Source organism: Dromiciops gliroides, chromosome 2, assembly GCF_019393635.1.
Source record: "Dromiciops gliroides isolate mDroGli1 chromosome 2, mDroGli1.pri, whole genome shotgun sequence".
In the NCBI taxonomy this organism is placed as follows: domain Eukaryota; kingdom Metazoa; phylum Chordata; class Mammalia; order Microbiotheria; family Microbiotheriidae; genus Dromiciops; species Dromiciops gliroides.
Window position 1 is genome coordinate 352,574,862 of NC_057862.1, and position 16,799 is coordinate 352,591,660.

A 16,799-nucleotide genomic window follows, 5' to 3' on the forward strand; every position below is an offset into this window, starting at 1 on the left:
AAATGCTTCAGCTACAATATGCCCTGATCTATAATGTAGCAATCTTATTAAGAAAGGAAATTAGTTTAGTCTAGCATGGCTTACTATTGATGAACTCTTATTGTTTGGGAGTGATGATTGCCTTCTTTTCTAAGGGGTCACAAATCATCTCTTTAATAATGTTGGCATAGATAGAGAAAATGAGGTTCAGAAAGAGAAAATGACCTGCATAGTTTTTATGGCTGGTTAGTGGCAGAGCTGGTATTTGAACCCAGACCATCTATTGCTATCTCAGGATTCTTTCTGCTATCCTGCATATCTCTCTGTGCATTTCCATCTGTTGAAATGAAAACAAGACTCAGACTTCTGTTGAATGTGTTTTATTCATATAGATTATGTCAGAGGGCAGATATGTAAATTGGTTTAGGTTGAAGCCCCTTCCCCAGGCCTGAAGTCAGTAAAAGATGTGAATTTGTAGTGTGATGCCTCATAGAAAAATAAGGCAAAAGAGAAATAATGAAAGGGATCAGGACAATGGAAGAGTAAAAACTGGAAGGTGGTCCACATGCAACACTAGTCAAGCTTCAGCATTTTCCCTGATGCTTTAATGTCACCTTTCCACCACTTTCCCTGTGAAAGAGACACACATAAATTTAATAGTTATAGAAGAAGAGAGTTAGAAGTGACCTCAGAGCTCATCTAGTGAAACCACCTGATTTCATACATGAAAAATAGTGCTTCCAAGAGATGAGGTCATAAGAAATCAAAGTCAGACCTAGGAGAGCACAGATTCCCTAAATCCCAATGCAGGATTCCCCGCCCGCCCCAATAAGACCATAAACATTTATCCCTTGGCAGCAGCAACAGGGTAGGAAGATCTTAAAATAACCACTAGTCTCTGTGGCTGAGCCATCTAAATCTAGTAAAAACCAAGCCTAAAGCTCTCTTTTTTATTCCTGAGCTGATGCCAGCCTATGACCCTGGACAGATATCATGAAACTTTTACTTTGATTGTTTTAATATTTCGAATTAAAGAGGTTTCAATGAAATGAATACATTTGCTCGAATTATTGAAATAATTCATGATAATTAAATAACATGAATATTTTGTCTGACATGAGTAAGAAATATGGCATTTTAGAAGGAAAATTGAGAAAATTAAGAACACCTGGTGTAAATTTTTGGGCTTTCTCACTTGTTAACACTGTGACCTCTGTTTAGTCCCTTACCTTCCCAATGATCTTATCTTCCTCATCTATAAAAAAATCATCGTTGAGGTTCCTTCTAGTTCTAACATTCTCCAATAACATGAGATTCTGTGACCATGATATTTTGGCAGATACACACATTCTATCCCCTAGCTGACAGAATTATAATAAGGGTGACTCTGTAATAGTCTTTGAACCAGTTTTATGGAAAACTTGGGACCTTAGATGGGACCTGAGAACTTCAACATGGAATGTAGAAGCTAGGAAAGACCTTAGAACATAAAATGTTAGGCTCAAAGGCATTTCTGAGTTACCTAGTCCATCCTCTTACTTTACACATGGGGAAACAGGTCAATTACTTACACCATTGCTTTACAGAAGGAACACTTGTTGCCGTAAGTCTGTCCATTGGAGCCACAATGAGGGTTAGATTCTCTGGTGCAGTATACTTTAGGGTCTCGAAATTCACCGCAGTCCACCTAGCATAGTACCATAGAATGATGTCTCACAGAAACCCCAAAATAACCATGTTTGCAAAGTCAATATATTTTCCATTAAGCTAAAAAGAACCCCTTTATGTACCAGTTTTATGCTTAAGCCATTTGGGAAGAAGATCTTTTTCAATTGCATACCTGTGCCTCTGCTTTTATAAATAGAAATTGACTATGGTTTAATCTTCTTATCAACAATGCTGGGTCATCATATAAGGGCCAAATTTGGAACATTGCTGTCATAAAGGAATATGTTGTTGGAGGAGGGAGGAGGGAGGTAATCTTTTCCCTGTACTGAATGTCCCCAGATTGCTATCTGAGGAGCTGGTATGTGGCAAACCTACCTCCAAGATGATATTTCTTGGTAAACCCCTTTAAGATTATACTATATAAGGGGCAGCTAGGTGGCACAGTGGATAGAGCACTGGCCCTGGAGTCAGGAAGAACTGAGTTCAAGTCCGGCCTCAGACACTTAACACTTACTAGCTGTGTGACCCTGGGCAAGTCACTTAACCCCAATTGCCTCACTAAAAACAAAACAAAACAAACAAAAAAAAAGATTATACTATATGATAGTTCATGGATTTAGAGACAATAATCACATTTAGGTGCTTAGACTGACACCTACTGGAAAGGACATTATAGAACATATAATGCGAACTTTAATTTTACAGATAGAGAAACTGAGGGCAAGAGGGAACAGTGATTTTTCCAAGGCCACAAAGAAAGATAGTGGTAGAGAAAGAAATAGAACCCAGATGTCCTGATGTACAGCCCAATACTCTTGCCTTTATAGGAGAATAAAGCCATCTCTGCACCATGCTGTCAACACTCTGGCCATAATCCTATCTTTCCCCCACTGTAACTGAGGAAGTTAACCCCTGGGACACTGGCCTCTGACATAAGTGTTTGCTTTATATTTCCTAGAACCGGGCCATCATGCCACTTCCTGACCATCTCCTAAGCATGCAGCCACATGTATACATGTATAATTCCCCACTCTCACCTTTTCAGCTTTCATTTATCTATCATTTTCCCCTTATTAACATCAAACTCCTTGAGGGCAAGGAGTGCCTTGCTTGATAATATTCATATCCTCAGTGCTTAGAATATTGCTTGGCACATAGCAAGTGCTTAATAAATGTTCTATTCTCTAAAACCCCAAGTTAAAGCAATTTGGAATTGTTCAAATGCATCACTAAGCTGTCCATAACCTTTGATCAAGCTATGCCACTACTGTATCTATATCCCAAAGGGATCAAGAAAAAAGGAAAAGCATTCATATAAATAAAAATAATTATAACAATTGTTTTCTTAGAAACTTTTCATGATAACTTCTTTTTCATAAAAGGAAGTATCTACATATTGGGGAACATATAAACTGTAGTATGTGAATGTGATGAAATATATTGCACCATAAGAAAGGATTAAAGGAATAGGTTCAGAGGAGAACTATATATATGACAAACACCGCAATTTAAAACATGTAGGGTTTATTTCTTGGAAAACTTAATATTTATCCACCCTAATTTCTTTAGTAATGTAGAACTTTGCACAGCCCATAAAAATCAAGTGTTTGTGGGATTTATTATTATTGTTAAACATAATAGTACATTTATATATCATCATAAAACACTTTTTTCACAGCCATCTTTTGATGTATGTAGTGCAAGTCTTGTTATTATATTCCCATAAAATGGGATGAAAAAGCTATCTCAGGAAATTTAAGTGACTTTACCTAAGGTAACATGTGTAGCTAGTGGTGGAGATGAGGCATGAATCCAAGTCATCTTCAGATTTTAATACCATTGGTCCTTCTACTAAACTTTTCCCTCTCATTTTACAAGAGGGAAAAGAAGACCTCAGAGAAGTAGTGATTTACCCCAAATCTCACAGGTTATATAGAAGAGCTGGGATTGTTACTCCAAATCAAGAGCCCTTTTCAGTAACACCATATGAAAGCTGCCAACCTCAATCCTTTTTGGTCCCACCAGAGATTAGGGAACTGCTTATGCCACCAACCAGTCCCTCCTTCACCATACACACACACACACACACACACACACACACACACACAAACACACCCCTACACATACAACGGTGGCAGCAGATTGAGTTGGTGAAAATCAGGCCCTTCTAAGGTATAAAGTGGTTTTAATTCCTAATTAAATAGTATGACATATAGTCCAACAAGTATACTTTGTGTGGGTCCCTACTATTCTCTCTTACTGCCTAAGAAGGGATATTTTGTCCAGGACAGATATTAAAATTTAACTCAGAACTCATTGAAAAGGTCATCTTGCCTTAATGGATATAGTTATTAATAAAAAAGAAAGAAAATTTAAAGTCCCTTACTTGAGAGAGATGATTCCTTAAGACACTTTTCCCAAACACTCGGCCCGATAACCTTGGAATCCAGGCTCTTTTGTCCTTTGGCAAAGGAGATAAGGAAGAGGCACTAGTGGCCTTGTCTTAATTCAGTCACCTTTCACCTAATCTACTGCGTAGGATTTTAGCTAGAGACCTGGGATTCTCTCACAGTTCCCTGGGGAAGTATGCAGGATGAGGGACTTGAGCTGCTGAGAAAGGCCAAGGTAGAAAAGAGGACTGGGGTTGGGGGGTTACCCAAGAGATTTGACTTCATCACCCATCAATTCCCCTGGTGACTGGGGTTGAGAAAAGGTACTTCTCTCTGAGTCTCTGTGATGGGCAATATATAATTGCCACCCTCAGGGTGGCCAGAGTGCCTGGTCTGTTAGCCCCAAAACAGTCCCTAGTAAGAAACCACTAATCATGTCTTTTTGGGACTTGAAGAGAGAATATAGAAAATATAATGTTAGATCTAAAAGAGAATATAGAAGTCAGAATGCCAGAGCCTGGGGAAATCTGAGAGGTCACCTAATCCAGACTTCTTATTTTACAGATGAGGAATTTCAAGGTGAATTAAAGTATTTTCCCAGTGCCATATTGGTAAATATTTTAACCCATGCCCTTTGTCTCCTAATCTAATAATTTTCTCATTATCAATGAGGACAATACGAAAGTCCTGTAGTTTCCAAGATATTTATAAATTGTGAACTTTTTAAACTTAGAATCTGACCTCCCTTTTTAGGGTTTACCACTTGAGTTTTGCTAGTCATTGAACTTCACAGGAAAAAAACAGGCTCCATGGTGATCCTGTCTAAACATAATATCATGACATTTCACATTTCATTATCATGGTACAGTGTGCAAAATATTTTCCTTGCAATATACCATGGAACATAAGGAATGATATATGACTATCCTAATTTTGTAGAGGAGGAAACTGAAGCTCAGAAAGGAGAAAAGCTGGTTGGGAGAATGAGGATATGTTCCTGCCCTCATAATTTCCTAAAGTTAGCAACAGTCATTTTCTTCCCCTCCCCATAGGCCAAGGTCAGTGCAATTTTCTGAGACTTCCTCTTTAGACAGGACAGCCCACAGGGATTCAATTCAATTTGAGTTTGACACCAGTATCTGATCCAACCCCTTCCTTATTTAGATAAGGAGAGACAGAGACAGAGAGAGAGAGAGAGAGAGAGAGAGACAGAGAGAGACAGAGAGAGACACTCTTATTCAAGGCCAAAAAACTACTAACAAGATCTAGGCCTTGAACCCAGGTACACCAGCTCTAAAACCAATATTTTAACATATTTTTGATGATCTATTCAGACAATGAAGATAAGGAACTTGCCTACTGGTCACTATTTTATTTGCCAACCCCATCCTACCTCCCCACGTACATTTTTCTGAAGGTTGATGGAATAAATGAGTCATAGAATTGTGTGTCAATATACACTCTGGCATGTAGGCTTCCCTGATCCTTCTAGCATCTGGACTCTGGGACCATTCCTGCACCCTCTTCCCCATCAGGGAAGTGATCATATGGATCAGCTGGAGGCAGGGAATAGGATGTAATATCAACATCAAGGAGGGTGTAATACTACTCCTTAACCTTGGCCCCCAACTTCAACCTTGATAAACAGTCCTCTTTGTTTAAACCTTGTTTTTAACTACCAAACACTCTTTATTTAGTACCAGTTTCTGTTCTTCCTCTATAATTTAATAAAGTATCATATCCAAATTTATCCCCCATCTGACCATGGCCCCTAACCCCTTCCCTATCAAACTATGGTCCCCATATCTTCTTACCCAGCCCTGGTTTTCAATATTTTCACTTAACCTTGGTCCCACATTCCACCATTCACCCATTTCAATCCTGGTTCCAGAACCCATTCATTCAATTCTTGATCCCTAACTCTCCCTCTCCAACCCTGGTTCATAATACTTCTCATGTAGTACTGGTCCTCAGCCCTTTTCATATTCAGTTCTGACTCCATTATCTCTTTCCGAACTTTGTCCTCAAGTTCCCAAACTTGGTTCCCAATATATACCATCCAAACAATCTTCCTCTTACCCCCATGCTATGATGGTCCCCAGACAGCTGGGCAGCACAGTGTATAGAGTATTGGGCCTGTAGTTAGAAAGACTCATCTTCCTGAGTTCAAATCCAACTTCAGACACTTACAGCTTAGCTGTGTGACTCTGAGCAAGTCAGTTCAACCTTTTTGCCTCAGTTTCTTCATTTGTAAAATGAGTTGAAGAAGAAAACGGCAAACCACTCCACTATTTTTGTCTAGAAAATCCCAAATGAAGGCATAAAGAGCCAGGCATGACTGCAAAATGACATCCTTGGTGCCCCATATGCCTCATCTAATCTTAATCTCTGAAATCTAATCTTTAACTACCCCATCCCTATCTAACCCTGGCCATTAACCTCAAACTGTTCCTGAAAGTGTCTTTGTAAAAGGCATTCCTGGTAGCATGTTAGAAAATTTGGATAGATACATTCCCCCCTTCTGTTTAATGATGTCTTGGTTAAAAAACAAAACAAAACAAACAACTTCTTGGATTTCTTAGGCATCTCCAGGAAATGCTGAGAGTCAATTTCTAGTTATAATATTAAATCTTTTGAGCTGGAAGGTAGAAGACCTCAAATTATTCCAGTTCTGTCTCTGTAACAATGTGTGATCATGGGCAAATCACAAACTCTCCAAGTCTCACATTCTTTTCTGTAAAATGAGGGCATTAACCTTGATGGTCTTGAAGGTCTCTTCTAGCTCTAACATACTAAGACATAGCTCACAGAAGCTCATCTTGATGTTACAAGACCTGGTTTAGAATCCTAGCTCTGCCCTTAGCTGTGTGATCCTGAGTAAGTCTCTGAGCATTAGCTTCCTTATATTACAGCCCAGTTGTTTTAATAAAATTACTTCAAGTCTTAGGGGAGGATGCATTGCTTTTGCCAAGAATAGTACTAGGAATAGCAATGGTAACTAAAATTTCAGCTCCCAGACCAAATTATTGGTGCAAGGCTGTCTGTGTTCATAGTCACCACACTAGCCTATGACTATGTCCATAAAATCTCTATACATAAGTCAACAAAAATTTATTAATTGCTTCATGTGCCAGGTGAGTCTGTACTCACGGTTTGCTGTATCAATAGGCTTATGCCAAGCTTCAGGCTGAGCTAATTCCTATACACTATGGGCAAGTTTCAGTAATAAATTCCACAAAGCTTAGACTTGGCTTTCTCAAAATGTATCGGGAAGAATCCTGTATTTAGGGTATTTTATTTTCTTTTTAGGATTTTTTTTATAGCTCTCTCTTATCTATCAAAAGCTTCCTAACAAAGAGATGTATATCTAAATTGTACTGTAAAATATTTTTTTTAATTTATGAAAGACAGTGAAATATAGTATAAAGAACTTTGGTTCTGAGTTAGGTAACTTGGTTTTCAGTCTGGGTTCTGAACTTTACTTTTTGTATGACCTTGGATGAATTACTTGTTTTCTCTGTGTGATGACCTCATCTGTAAAGTGGGTATAATAATAATGCAATCCCCGCCCCTCACAAGACTGTTCTCAAGAAAACATAATGACATAAGAATAAAGCAGAAAGGGACCTTAGTGGTCCCTACTCCCTCATTTTATACATGAGGAAATTGAGATCCAGAGATTACATGACTTGCCTAAGGTTTATACAGGGAGTGACAAAAGCAAGTCTTCTCACTCCAAATTCAGTGCTAATTCCACTGTACCTCTAAATCTTAGAATGCTATAGCCATCAAATCTGTTGCTGTCATCATCTGTGTCATGGCTATTTGTGTATGTGGTTCATGGTATTTCTGTATTCTAAGCTCCCTGAAGTCACATTTAGTCATCTTTGCATCCGGAACAAGTCATGATAGAAGGAGGGTGCTTAATAATTATTTGTCATTTTTGGATGGCAACACTTGGTTTTCAATTTTACCTCCATTTCCTACTTATTACATGATGGTAGCCAAGTCATTCTCACTCTTAAGACTTCTGTTTCCTCCACTATAAAATGAATGGATTGGAGTAGAAGACTCCTTATAGTTCTAAATTGATGATAACCAAGGTCTATCTATATCCTAAAAGGCATACTAGCCCTGTCCCTAATATCAGCACGAAGTAGTAGAAAGAGGGTTTTGGAGTCAATGAACATTGGGCTTCTACTTTACTACCTAAGTGACCTTAACCTTTCTGGGCCTCAGCTTTCTCCTCTGTGAAAAGTCAAGAAGATACCTGGTGTCCTTCGCAGCTCCCTTATTCTAGGAGGCAAATCCAAAGAGATTAAAAATAGATTCTCAAAACAAGAAGAAATCTTTGAAGTATTGGCCAGCCTAAATCTACTTGGGAGAACAAAATGATAGTTTTATGTATTTTGAAACATTGATCCATATATAGATAATTGAACGGTTAATCACAGTCCATTCTGATCTATTTGTTAAACTATCTCTTGAGTACACTTTCATACTCTAATAATTTAAAAGCAATTAAAATACATCTACTTAAATTAGTTATTCAGACATTTCAATATAACTTTCTTTCCCCAAAGTTTAGAATCATGCATTAAGGATTTTAAGATCAAAGAACTGAAAACTGAAAGGGACCTAGCCAATTTTCTAGTCCAAACACTCTCATTTGACAAAGGCAGAAACTGGGGCCAAAGATGTGCAGTGATTTGTCCAAGATTATACATGAAGTATTGTGTAGGAGAAATAGTATTAAGCCAAGACTCAGAGGAAGGACCTGGGCTTGATTTAATTAAATTCAACAAATATTTATTAAGCATCTAATATGCATAAGGAACTGTGCTGGGCACTGGAAATTTGTTCAAAAAAATAGTCCCTGCTCTCAATCAGCTGGTGTTCTAGGAAGGGAAGACAGGACTATGAGTATGGAAAGAGGGAGAGAAGAAGGAAGACAGATAGAGGAAAAGACAAACACAAAAATTAGAAACAGATACAGAGAGACAGAGAGAGGGGGGAGAAAGAAAGGAGAGAGACAAAAAGAGACAAACAGAAAGACAAAAAGAGATCACATCCTGCTGGGAGTCAGTTGAACCTGGCTTCTAGTCCTAACTCTAGCCCTCAATCACAACATAACCATTTTATATATTGCAGGTTAAAAGTGAACCAATTTACCAGTAAGGTCCTTTCTAGTCTTAAGATTTTATTGTTTCCATGACCTTATAATACTTTATCTCTTTGAGACTTAACAAAAGGAAGAAGCCTGACCAAATGATACCTAAGGTCCCTTTCAACTCCAGATCCTAAATAGTTGAGTCAGGATTTGAAACTAGGTTTCTTCTGACTGCAAACCCAGTACTCTTTCCATGACACCCAAAGTTAATGTAGGAATAGGGTAGAAAACATTTAATTCTGGGAGATTTTTTTTCTTTTACTTGAGCAATCAAGAGCAAAGAAGTTAAAGTGGATGTTTTCACCTTCTCTCCAACACATTTCAGGGAAAACAGACTACTCAGGAACTGACCTTGAGGGGACAAAGATGGCTTTGATGTGTTCTAAAAGGGAGATTTTGTCATCTGCCTTGCAGGTATAGGTAGTGTGAAGCTCATCCTAACAGGGTATACCTCAATCCATCATTCATATTCAAATGAGAGACTCTTAGACCTGGAATAAAGCCTTGGAATATGCTGAGTCTGATCCAATAACTTTAAAGGGGAAGAAACTTGGGCCCAAAGAGAAGCAATTTGTTCAAAATCATATAGTAAATTTATGATTAATAGAGGCTACAACCAGACCTCTTGACTTTTTCAGTAAGGTCTTTTGACATTACAACATTCTACCCTGCCCAGCTGTGTTCTGCTACAACATGGATTTACCAGTCGCATAAGAGAAATCAAGGAGAATGTCTGATGCACATGTGGTGTCCGTGCTGTGAGTTACTATCATTGCATAGACCTGTATCTAGACCTCTATTGAGGAAGCTAGGTGGCACAGTGAGGAAGTTTATTGCACCTAGAGTCAGGAGCACCTCCATTCAAATCCAGCTTCAGATATTCACTAGCTGTATTTAGCCTTTGTCTACCTCAGTCTCCTTATTTATAAAATGGGAATGATAACATTCCAGGGTTGTTCTGAGAAAAAAAAAGATAAAATTATATCTATAAAATCTTTTTCAGACCTTAAAGTGTGCTATAAATGCTAGTTTTTACTATTTATTTTTATTGTTGTTATAATCATAATTATCATTATCATCATTATCATTGTTATCATTGTTAATTTATGCCTATACAAATGTGCAAAATCAGAAAACATTGTATCTTAAGAGCTGGAAGAGATCTTAGAAATGCTTTTAGAGGAATAAACTGAAGCCTAGAGTGAAGTACAGTTTTGAGAACAAGGGATACGATCATTCTGTTTTCCTCTGCCCTAGTTAGGCCATATCATAAATACTATGTCAGGTTGCAAGTGTGACAGTTGAAAAAGGATGTTCATAAACTTCAACATTTATAAATGAAGGCAGCTAGGAAAGTCAGTGGATCAGAAATCATGTCCTCCCAGAATTTGTCAAAGGAGCTGAGAATGATTAGCCTGAAGGAAAGAAGACTTAGGGGAAAAATCAATTTCTTAAAACATTTGAAGGACTATCATGTTTTTTTAGATTTATTTTGCTTGGTTCCAGAGGACAAAACCAGGTATAATGGGGAAATTTTACAAAGAGTTGAATTTCAATTTAATCTAAGAACTAATTAACAATTAGAATTGTCCCAAAGAAAGGTGGGCTGCCAAAAGAGGTAGTGAGCTCTTTATCATTGGACATCTTCAAGTAGAGGTTGGATCCATACCTGTTTGGGCCTTACTTAGAGATGTCATAGAAGATATTCTGGTATAAATAGGACTAGATGTGTCCCAAAATCCATTCCTGCTCTGATGTTCTCTAAGTGACTTGCTCATAGTAAAATAATATGTTACACTTTACATAGTTGAAGCCAAAATGTGGTCTGGTGCAGGGGAGAGAACACTGCATCTGGAGTCAGAAGACTTTGGTTCAAATCCTTACTCTACCACACATGACCTAATATGATAGTTTCCTTATCTTCATAGTGGGGGTGTTGAACTAGCTGATTTTAAAGATACCTTTGAGTTCTAAAAACTATGATCCTAGAGTTTTGTTGGATGTATCCACCAGACAGTTAGGGTAAGTTGGACCCCTTCATATCTCTACCAGTTTAGATTCAATGGTCTAGGAATCCCATCTGTATTGATAAGGCTCACATACTCATGGGTTCGGTCTCATATTTTTTGTGTTCAACCCCAAGCCAGATTCTCACATTTGCATAGAGGTGAATTGCTTGATCTGGAAAAAGGGAGAAGTAACACATACTGACCTTCCCTCCTCCTTGACTGCTGACATCTGGAAAAACAAAAGCACAAAACCTATACAATGAAATTCCCAAAGCTTCAGTGAAGGAAAAGTTTGGTATCTAGAGAGATTATTGACTTATCAAAGAAAGAGGACAGTAGTAATGACAATATCAGAGTAATCAGTTTTAAGACATTTCACTAGTATTTACCCCCAAGGCTACTAAGGATGAAATCATTCTGAAACTAGAAAAGGAAATGGCCATGGTCAGGAACTGACTGACAAGTGGTATGGTCGTGTTTAAAGCAGGTGAGAAAACCTAGGTTCCAGCCCTGACTTTGACACTGACTCTTTGTATGACTTTGGGAAAGATATTCTCCCTATCTGGGCTTCAAGTTCTTCCTCTTTAAAATGTATGCCCCTATTTGCTCCAGGCTCAGGGTCCAGGAAGAGATGAAATTTTTAGGAGCACAAGAGGAGGGTTAAATAGTCTTTAAATCCAATGAGATGGCACATATCTTTCTTCAGAGAATGTCAAGACTTCTTAGAACATGAAGTACAGGATAAAAGAGCTAGAAGGTACCTGGAGTTCATCTATCACAACCATTGAATCATTCCTTTTACTTCCTAAGAACTTTACCCAAGGTCATGCATCAAATTAGTGGCAGAGTTGAGATCTGAATGCAGAGTGATGACTCTCAACCTAAGACTCTTTCTACTACTCCATGGTAGGGGGAAGTAGGTCAGGAAGAGTGAATAACCAAATTATTCAATCTCTTTACTAGCTTTGTGGAGCAAGACAATCTTTTTTCATATGACAAAAGCTACCCAATTGGAACAGTCAATACAGAGTGTGGGGTAATACTGACATAGCAATATTTTGATCAGATATAAAAATATTGATTATTAAGATGGTCCCCAAGACTGTTTTGGCTAACCATATGTAGACATAGACTCATTCCCTAACCCAGTAAATCTTCCATTCCTGTGCCCAAGGAAAGCATTGACAAATTAGAGTAGGTACAGAGGAATGTGTCCAGGATGCTAACTTGAATAAAATCTGCTCTATGTGAGGAAATTAGAGTGTTGAACCTGGAAGAGGGAAGACTGTAGGGCATACTTTCATTGCCTTGCCAGCTCTTTTTTTAAAGTATTACCATGTAGATGAGAGATTAAGCTTGTTTGTCTTGCCCCCAGAGTTTAGAACTAGGAATGATGGGTAGAAGGTGGATCCCAAAAGTGACTTGACTGAAAAGTAAATATTTCAATGATCACATCATTCCCTAATCCAATGCATCTGCCATCTCTGTGCCAAGGAAGAAACCTTCCTGTGCCCTAGAAATTTTGGCCTAGAAACTGACAGTTTTCTAAGTGAGGTCTGACTAACATGGAAGACAGTGGAAATTTAGCTTCCCTAATTCTCACCTCTAGGCTTCTATTACTGTAGCTTAAGATTTCATTAGTTAATTTGACTGCCATGTCACACTATTGACAATAGCAGACAATTCTGGTCTATTAAGACCTTCCCACACCCCCACCTCAGGAACTTCACATGTGAATTGTCTGTCTAGCTACATCTCCTCACATCCTGTCCTTCAAAATGAACTTATGCAGAGCCAGTCCCTCTACCATTTTGGAAAGTGCTGATTCCTTTAAAGATCTGTCCATTATCAGGCCCCGCCCTGACCAGAAAAGTGTAGTTGCCAAATAAGTGGAATACTAACAAACTACTAATAAACCCAACAATCATAGTAACTCACCTGAGAAGAAGCATAAAAGGGCCAGAGAAAGAAGTACAAAGGCAGCTGTTGCTTTCATGGTGGCCAAGAGAGGCTGTTCTAGTTAAACCTGCGATAGTGAAGAAGTGTTCCACATAGCACACGTATATATAGACATAGTATTGGGAGTGGGAATCCCCACCTTGTTTATAAAATCAAATTCTAAAGTCACCTCCAACCCTAAAAAGGGAAGATATTTATTGGGGCATGTCATGAACTTAAAGGAATGTTTTATGCTCCACATCATTGTGAGAAATTAGACCAATTATAAGAGTCGCACCTTAGATCTCATTCATTAAGAGGATACAGCCTTCAAGGGACAGGTAATCTCCATTTTTCTGACCAACCAGTCCCTTTCTCCAGATTTCCACTGCCTTCAAGCAGGTGAGTCACTGCAGAAGGTGAATCACTGGGGAAATTCTGGCTGATCTCTGTATGGAGCTTTCCAGCTGAGACCTATTAACATTGGTCCTAGTAACTCACTCTAAAGGAATGATGGGGCTTGATGAAGCAATTGTTGAATGTGACTTAAACTTTGGAAGGGTCTTAATCCTCCTAAAAGTGGTGGGAAAGGGGCAGTAATTCTTTTTTTATTCCTCGCAGTTATTTAAATGTCACTAAGGAGTCCAGTGGAATAAGCATCAAACAATGACAAGATGCTCTTCTAATTCATTAGCTAGATACAGTCAGGGGGTGGGATTAGATGGTGGGAGATGGTAGTATAATGGAAAGAACAATGGATTTGGGGGTCAAAGTATCATAGGATCCTATGTTTTAGAGTAGTAAAGGACCTTAAAGATGATCTAGTCTTCATTTTACGTATGAGAAACTGAATCTCAAAGAAGAAAATTTACTTTCATGAATTACCCAAGTGATTAAAATTTTAAGCAGTGGAATTTGAGCAATGTTCATTAAATCTAAGTCCTTAGGTGCTAGTTAAAGGAAACTTGAAAAATAGGCAACATTTCAATTAGTCAATATTGTTATGGGGTACAGAATGGGATAGGATATTAAAGGTGTGGGGGGCAGAGTAAGATTCTTTGCACTACACTGTCCTCGAACACCTAATACCAAATCCAGACTATAGATTATTAGTTGTGTAAATCTGGGCAAGTTACTCACTACTCTGTGCCTCAATGTCTTACTCTGTAAAATGGGTCTAATATTATTTCTGCTACTAACATCTAATTCGCAGAGTTGTTTTGAGCAAAAAATTAAATAGTATAGGGGCAGCTAGATGGCGCAGTGGTTAAACACTGGCCCTGGATTCAGGAGTACCTGAGTTCAAATCTGGCCTCAGACACTTGACACTTACTAGCTGTGTGACCCTGGGCAAGTCACAGGCCATTGCCTGCAAGAAAACAAAAAACAAAAAACAAACAAAAAAAAATTAAATAGTATAAAAATTAAATAGTATGGATTATTAGTAGTTTTTATTTTCTGAAGTTGAAATCTTTTTATTAATAAGATCTAAATGTGAGTCATGTCATTCTTTTATATTTTTATCTTTTGCTATCTAACACTTTCTTTAAATCAATTCAGATTCTTACTCTCCCTCAAAGCTTTTCCTGACTTCCCTAGTTAGAAGTGATCTTCCCATCTGATCTCATAACACATTTTGTTATTTCCCTTTTAGATATTTATATTCCAATTAGTTTTATGTATCTATATTTTGTTTATATATGTATGTGTATATATATGTATGTATGTGTGCATGTATATATATACCCACTATTCTAAGCAACCTCTAGAAGAAATATATATATACTATATATGTATATAATATATATATATATATATTTCTTCTAGAGGTTGCTTAGAATAGTGGATAGATAGATGACCTAGAAACCAGAAATAATTTTTAAAATAACAGCTAATATTCCTAGATCTCTTCAAGGTTTCCAAAATGCTTAAACATACATTGTGCATATTGTCTCCAAAAAACCTATAATAAGTAGGTACTATCATTATCATCTCCATTTTACAGATGAGGAAACTGAGAAAAGAATGATTAAGTGATTTAGCCAAAATTACACAGTTTGTAAGTGTCTAGGGAAGGATTCAAATTCTCTCCTTTCCAACTCTAAGTCCAGCACCTTGAATTCCAGTCCCATTCCTGTATATACTTAGTTATGTCATCTTGGGCAAGTCACTTAACTTCTCAGGAACCCAGGTGAACCACTTAAATTATAAATTTTAGAGAACATACTCATTTACATTGGTAAAAGGAGTTTCCTCATCAGAAATTTCAGTATCTTTTCTGGTTTTTTGTTTGTTTGTTTGGGTTTTTGTTGTTGTTGTTGTTGTTTTGTGGGGCAATGAGGGTCACACAGCTAGTAAGTGTTAAGTGCCTGATTCTGGATTTGAACTCAGGTCCTCCTGAATCCAAGGCTGGTGCTTTATCCACTGCACCACCTAGCTGCCCCCCTCAGTACCTTTTCTTATTCCTAAACTCTCTTACTTGATATAATCCCTGAGCACAGGACTCTGTCTTCTTAATAATATTTACCTTCTTTTCAGTGCTAAATACAAATGGGGTCATGAAAAAAAATAAGTGAAGGAACAAATGAAGGAATGGAAAAAATAAGTGTTTGCTATAATCCAGACACCTTGCTAAATTTAATAAATAATTGTTAAATGAATTAATAATTGAATCTTATAGCCCACCCACCATCATCCCATCTGACCCTCTTCCCCCACCCTGTCCCTTACTCTAGTCTGTGCTGATGTTTAAACAAAACATTGCCTGTAGGATAATTATAGACTCCTCAGTCTGAAATTCAAAGCTAGCCCTGGTCTGGCCAACACCTACCTCTTTGACTTAAACACACTTTACTCCCTTTCACATAGTGCAGTCATAGTCCAAAATCAACGAGGTACTCACTATCCTCCAAACATGCCACCACACATTCTTATCTCTCTATCTTAACTTACCCTGCTCCTCACACCTGGATATCTGGTCTTCCTCAGCAATACTTATGACCTAACAGAATTCTTCCCATCTTTCAAGGTCTATCTCAAATATCATTTCCATCATTAAGTCTTCTACTACTTTGCTGAATTGAGAATGACTTTTTTCTCATATGATATCATAACATTTTCAAATCCTCTTATTTGCTTATCATATTTGGTTGGTATTATATTCATCTAGTATATTTTCTACCCCATTCCCAACATTGTAAGTTGGTTGAGGGAAGGAGCTTTGTCTTTCTTTAGTTAATATCTTTTCAAATGCAAAGAAGAGTGATGGCTTTCCTCTAGCAAGTGTTTATGACATGAATGGACCCAGCATCTGAGATGCCATCCAGAAGTTGTGGCTATTTGCAGCTGGAATATTGTGCACAGTTATGACCCCACAGTTTTAGGAAGGCCACTGGCATATCCAATCCATATCCATATCCTTTATAGGAATATATGTTGCTTTCTCTGACAGAATGTAATCTCCTTGAGGGTAGGGAAGATTTCATCTTTGTGCCTGTATCTCCAAATCCTACTGTTGTTCATGTAATATGTCACTTAATAAATGTTTATTAACTAAGTGACTTACTGGTAGCAAGAGGCAGCAAGAAGGAATAGTCGTAAGAGTATTGGACTTGAACTTAAGAAAGCTTGAGTTAAAATCCTACC

At 37.8% G+C, this 16,799-nt stretch overlaps 1 protein-coding gene across 1 annotated transcript; it reads right to left on the reverse strand.

Moving 5' to 3' along the window:
* Positions 1 to 563: 563 nt before the first annotated feature.
* Positions 564 to 13,212, reverse strand: LOC122743404 (serine protease inhibitor Kazal-type 6-like). The gene is made up of 5 exons (XM_043988342.1): positions 13,155 to 13,212; positions 11,420 to 11,445; positions 4,034 to 4,108; positions 1,551 to 1,666; positions 564 to 609 (listed from the first exon to the last, which is right to left on the reverse strand). Exons 1-5 carry the CDS (start codon positions 13,210 to 13,212, stop codon positions 564 to 566), a joined length of 321 nt encoding a protein of 106 aa, XP_043844277.1.
* Positions 13,213 to 16,799: the final 3,587 nt, after the last annotated feature.

Bases quoted from the DNA above. Each gene is read 5' to 3' on its own strand.
- LOC122743404 (XM_043988342.1), bottom strand. From the start codon at position 13,212: ATGAAAGCAACAGCTGCCTTTGTACTTCTTTCTCTGGCCCTTTTATGC. The intron at 11,446-13,154 runs GTGAGTTACTAT...TTGTTTTTCCAG, and splicing joins CCTTTTATGCTTCTTCTCAG to ATGTCAGCAGTCAAGGAGGA. The intron at 610-1,550 runs GTAAGTAATTGA...TCTCTTTCACAG, and splicing joins TCCTTCTGTAAAGCAATGGT to GGAAAGTGGTGGAAAGGTGA.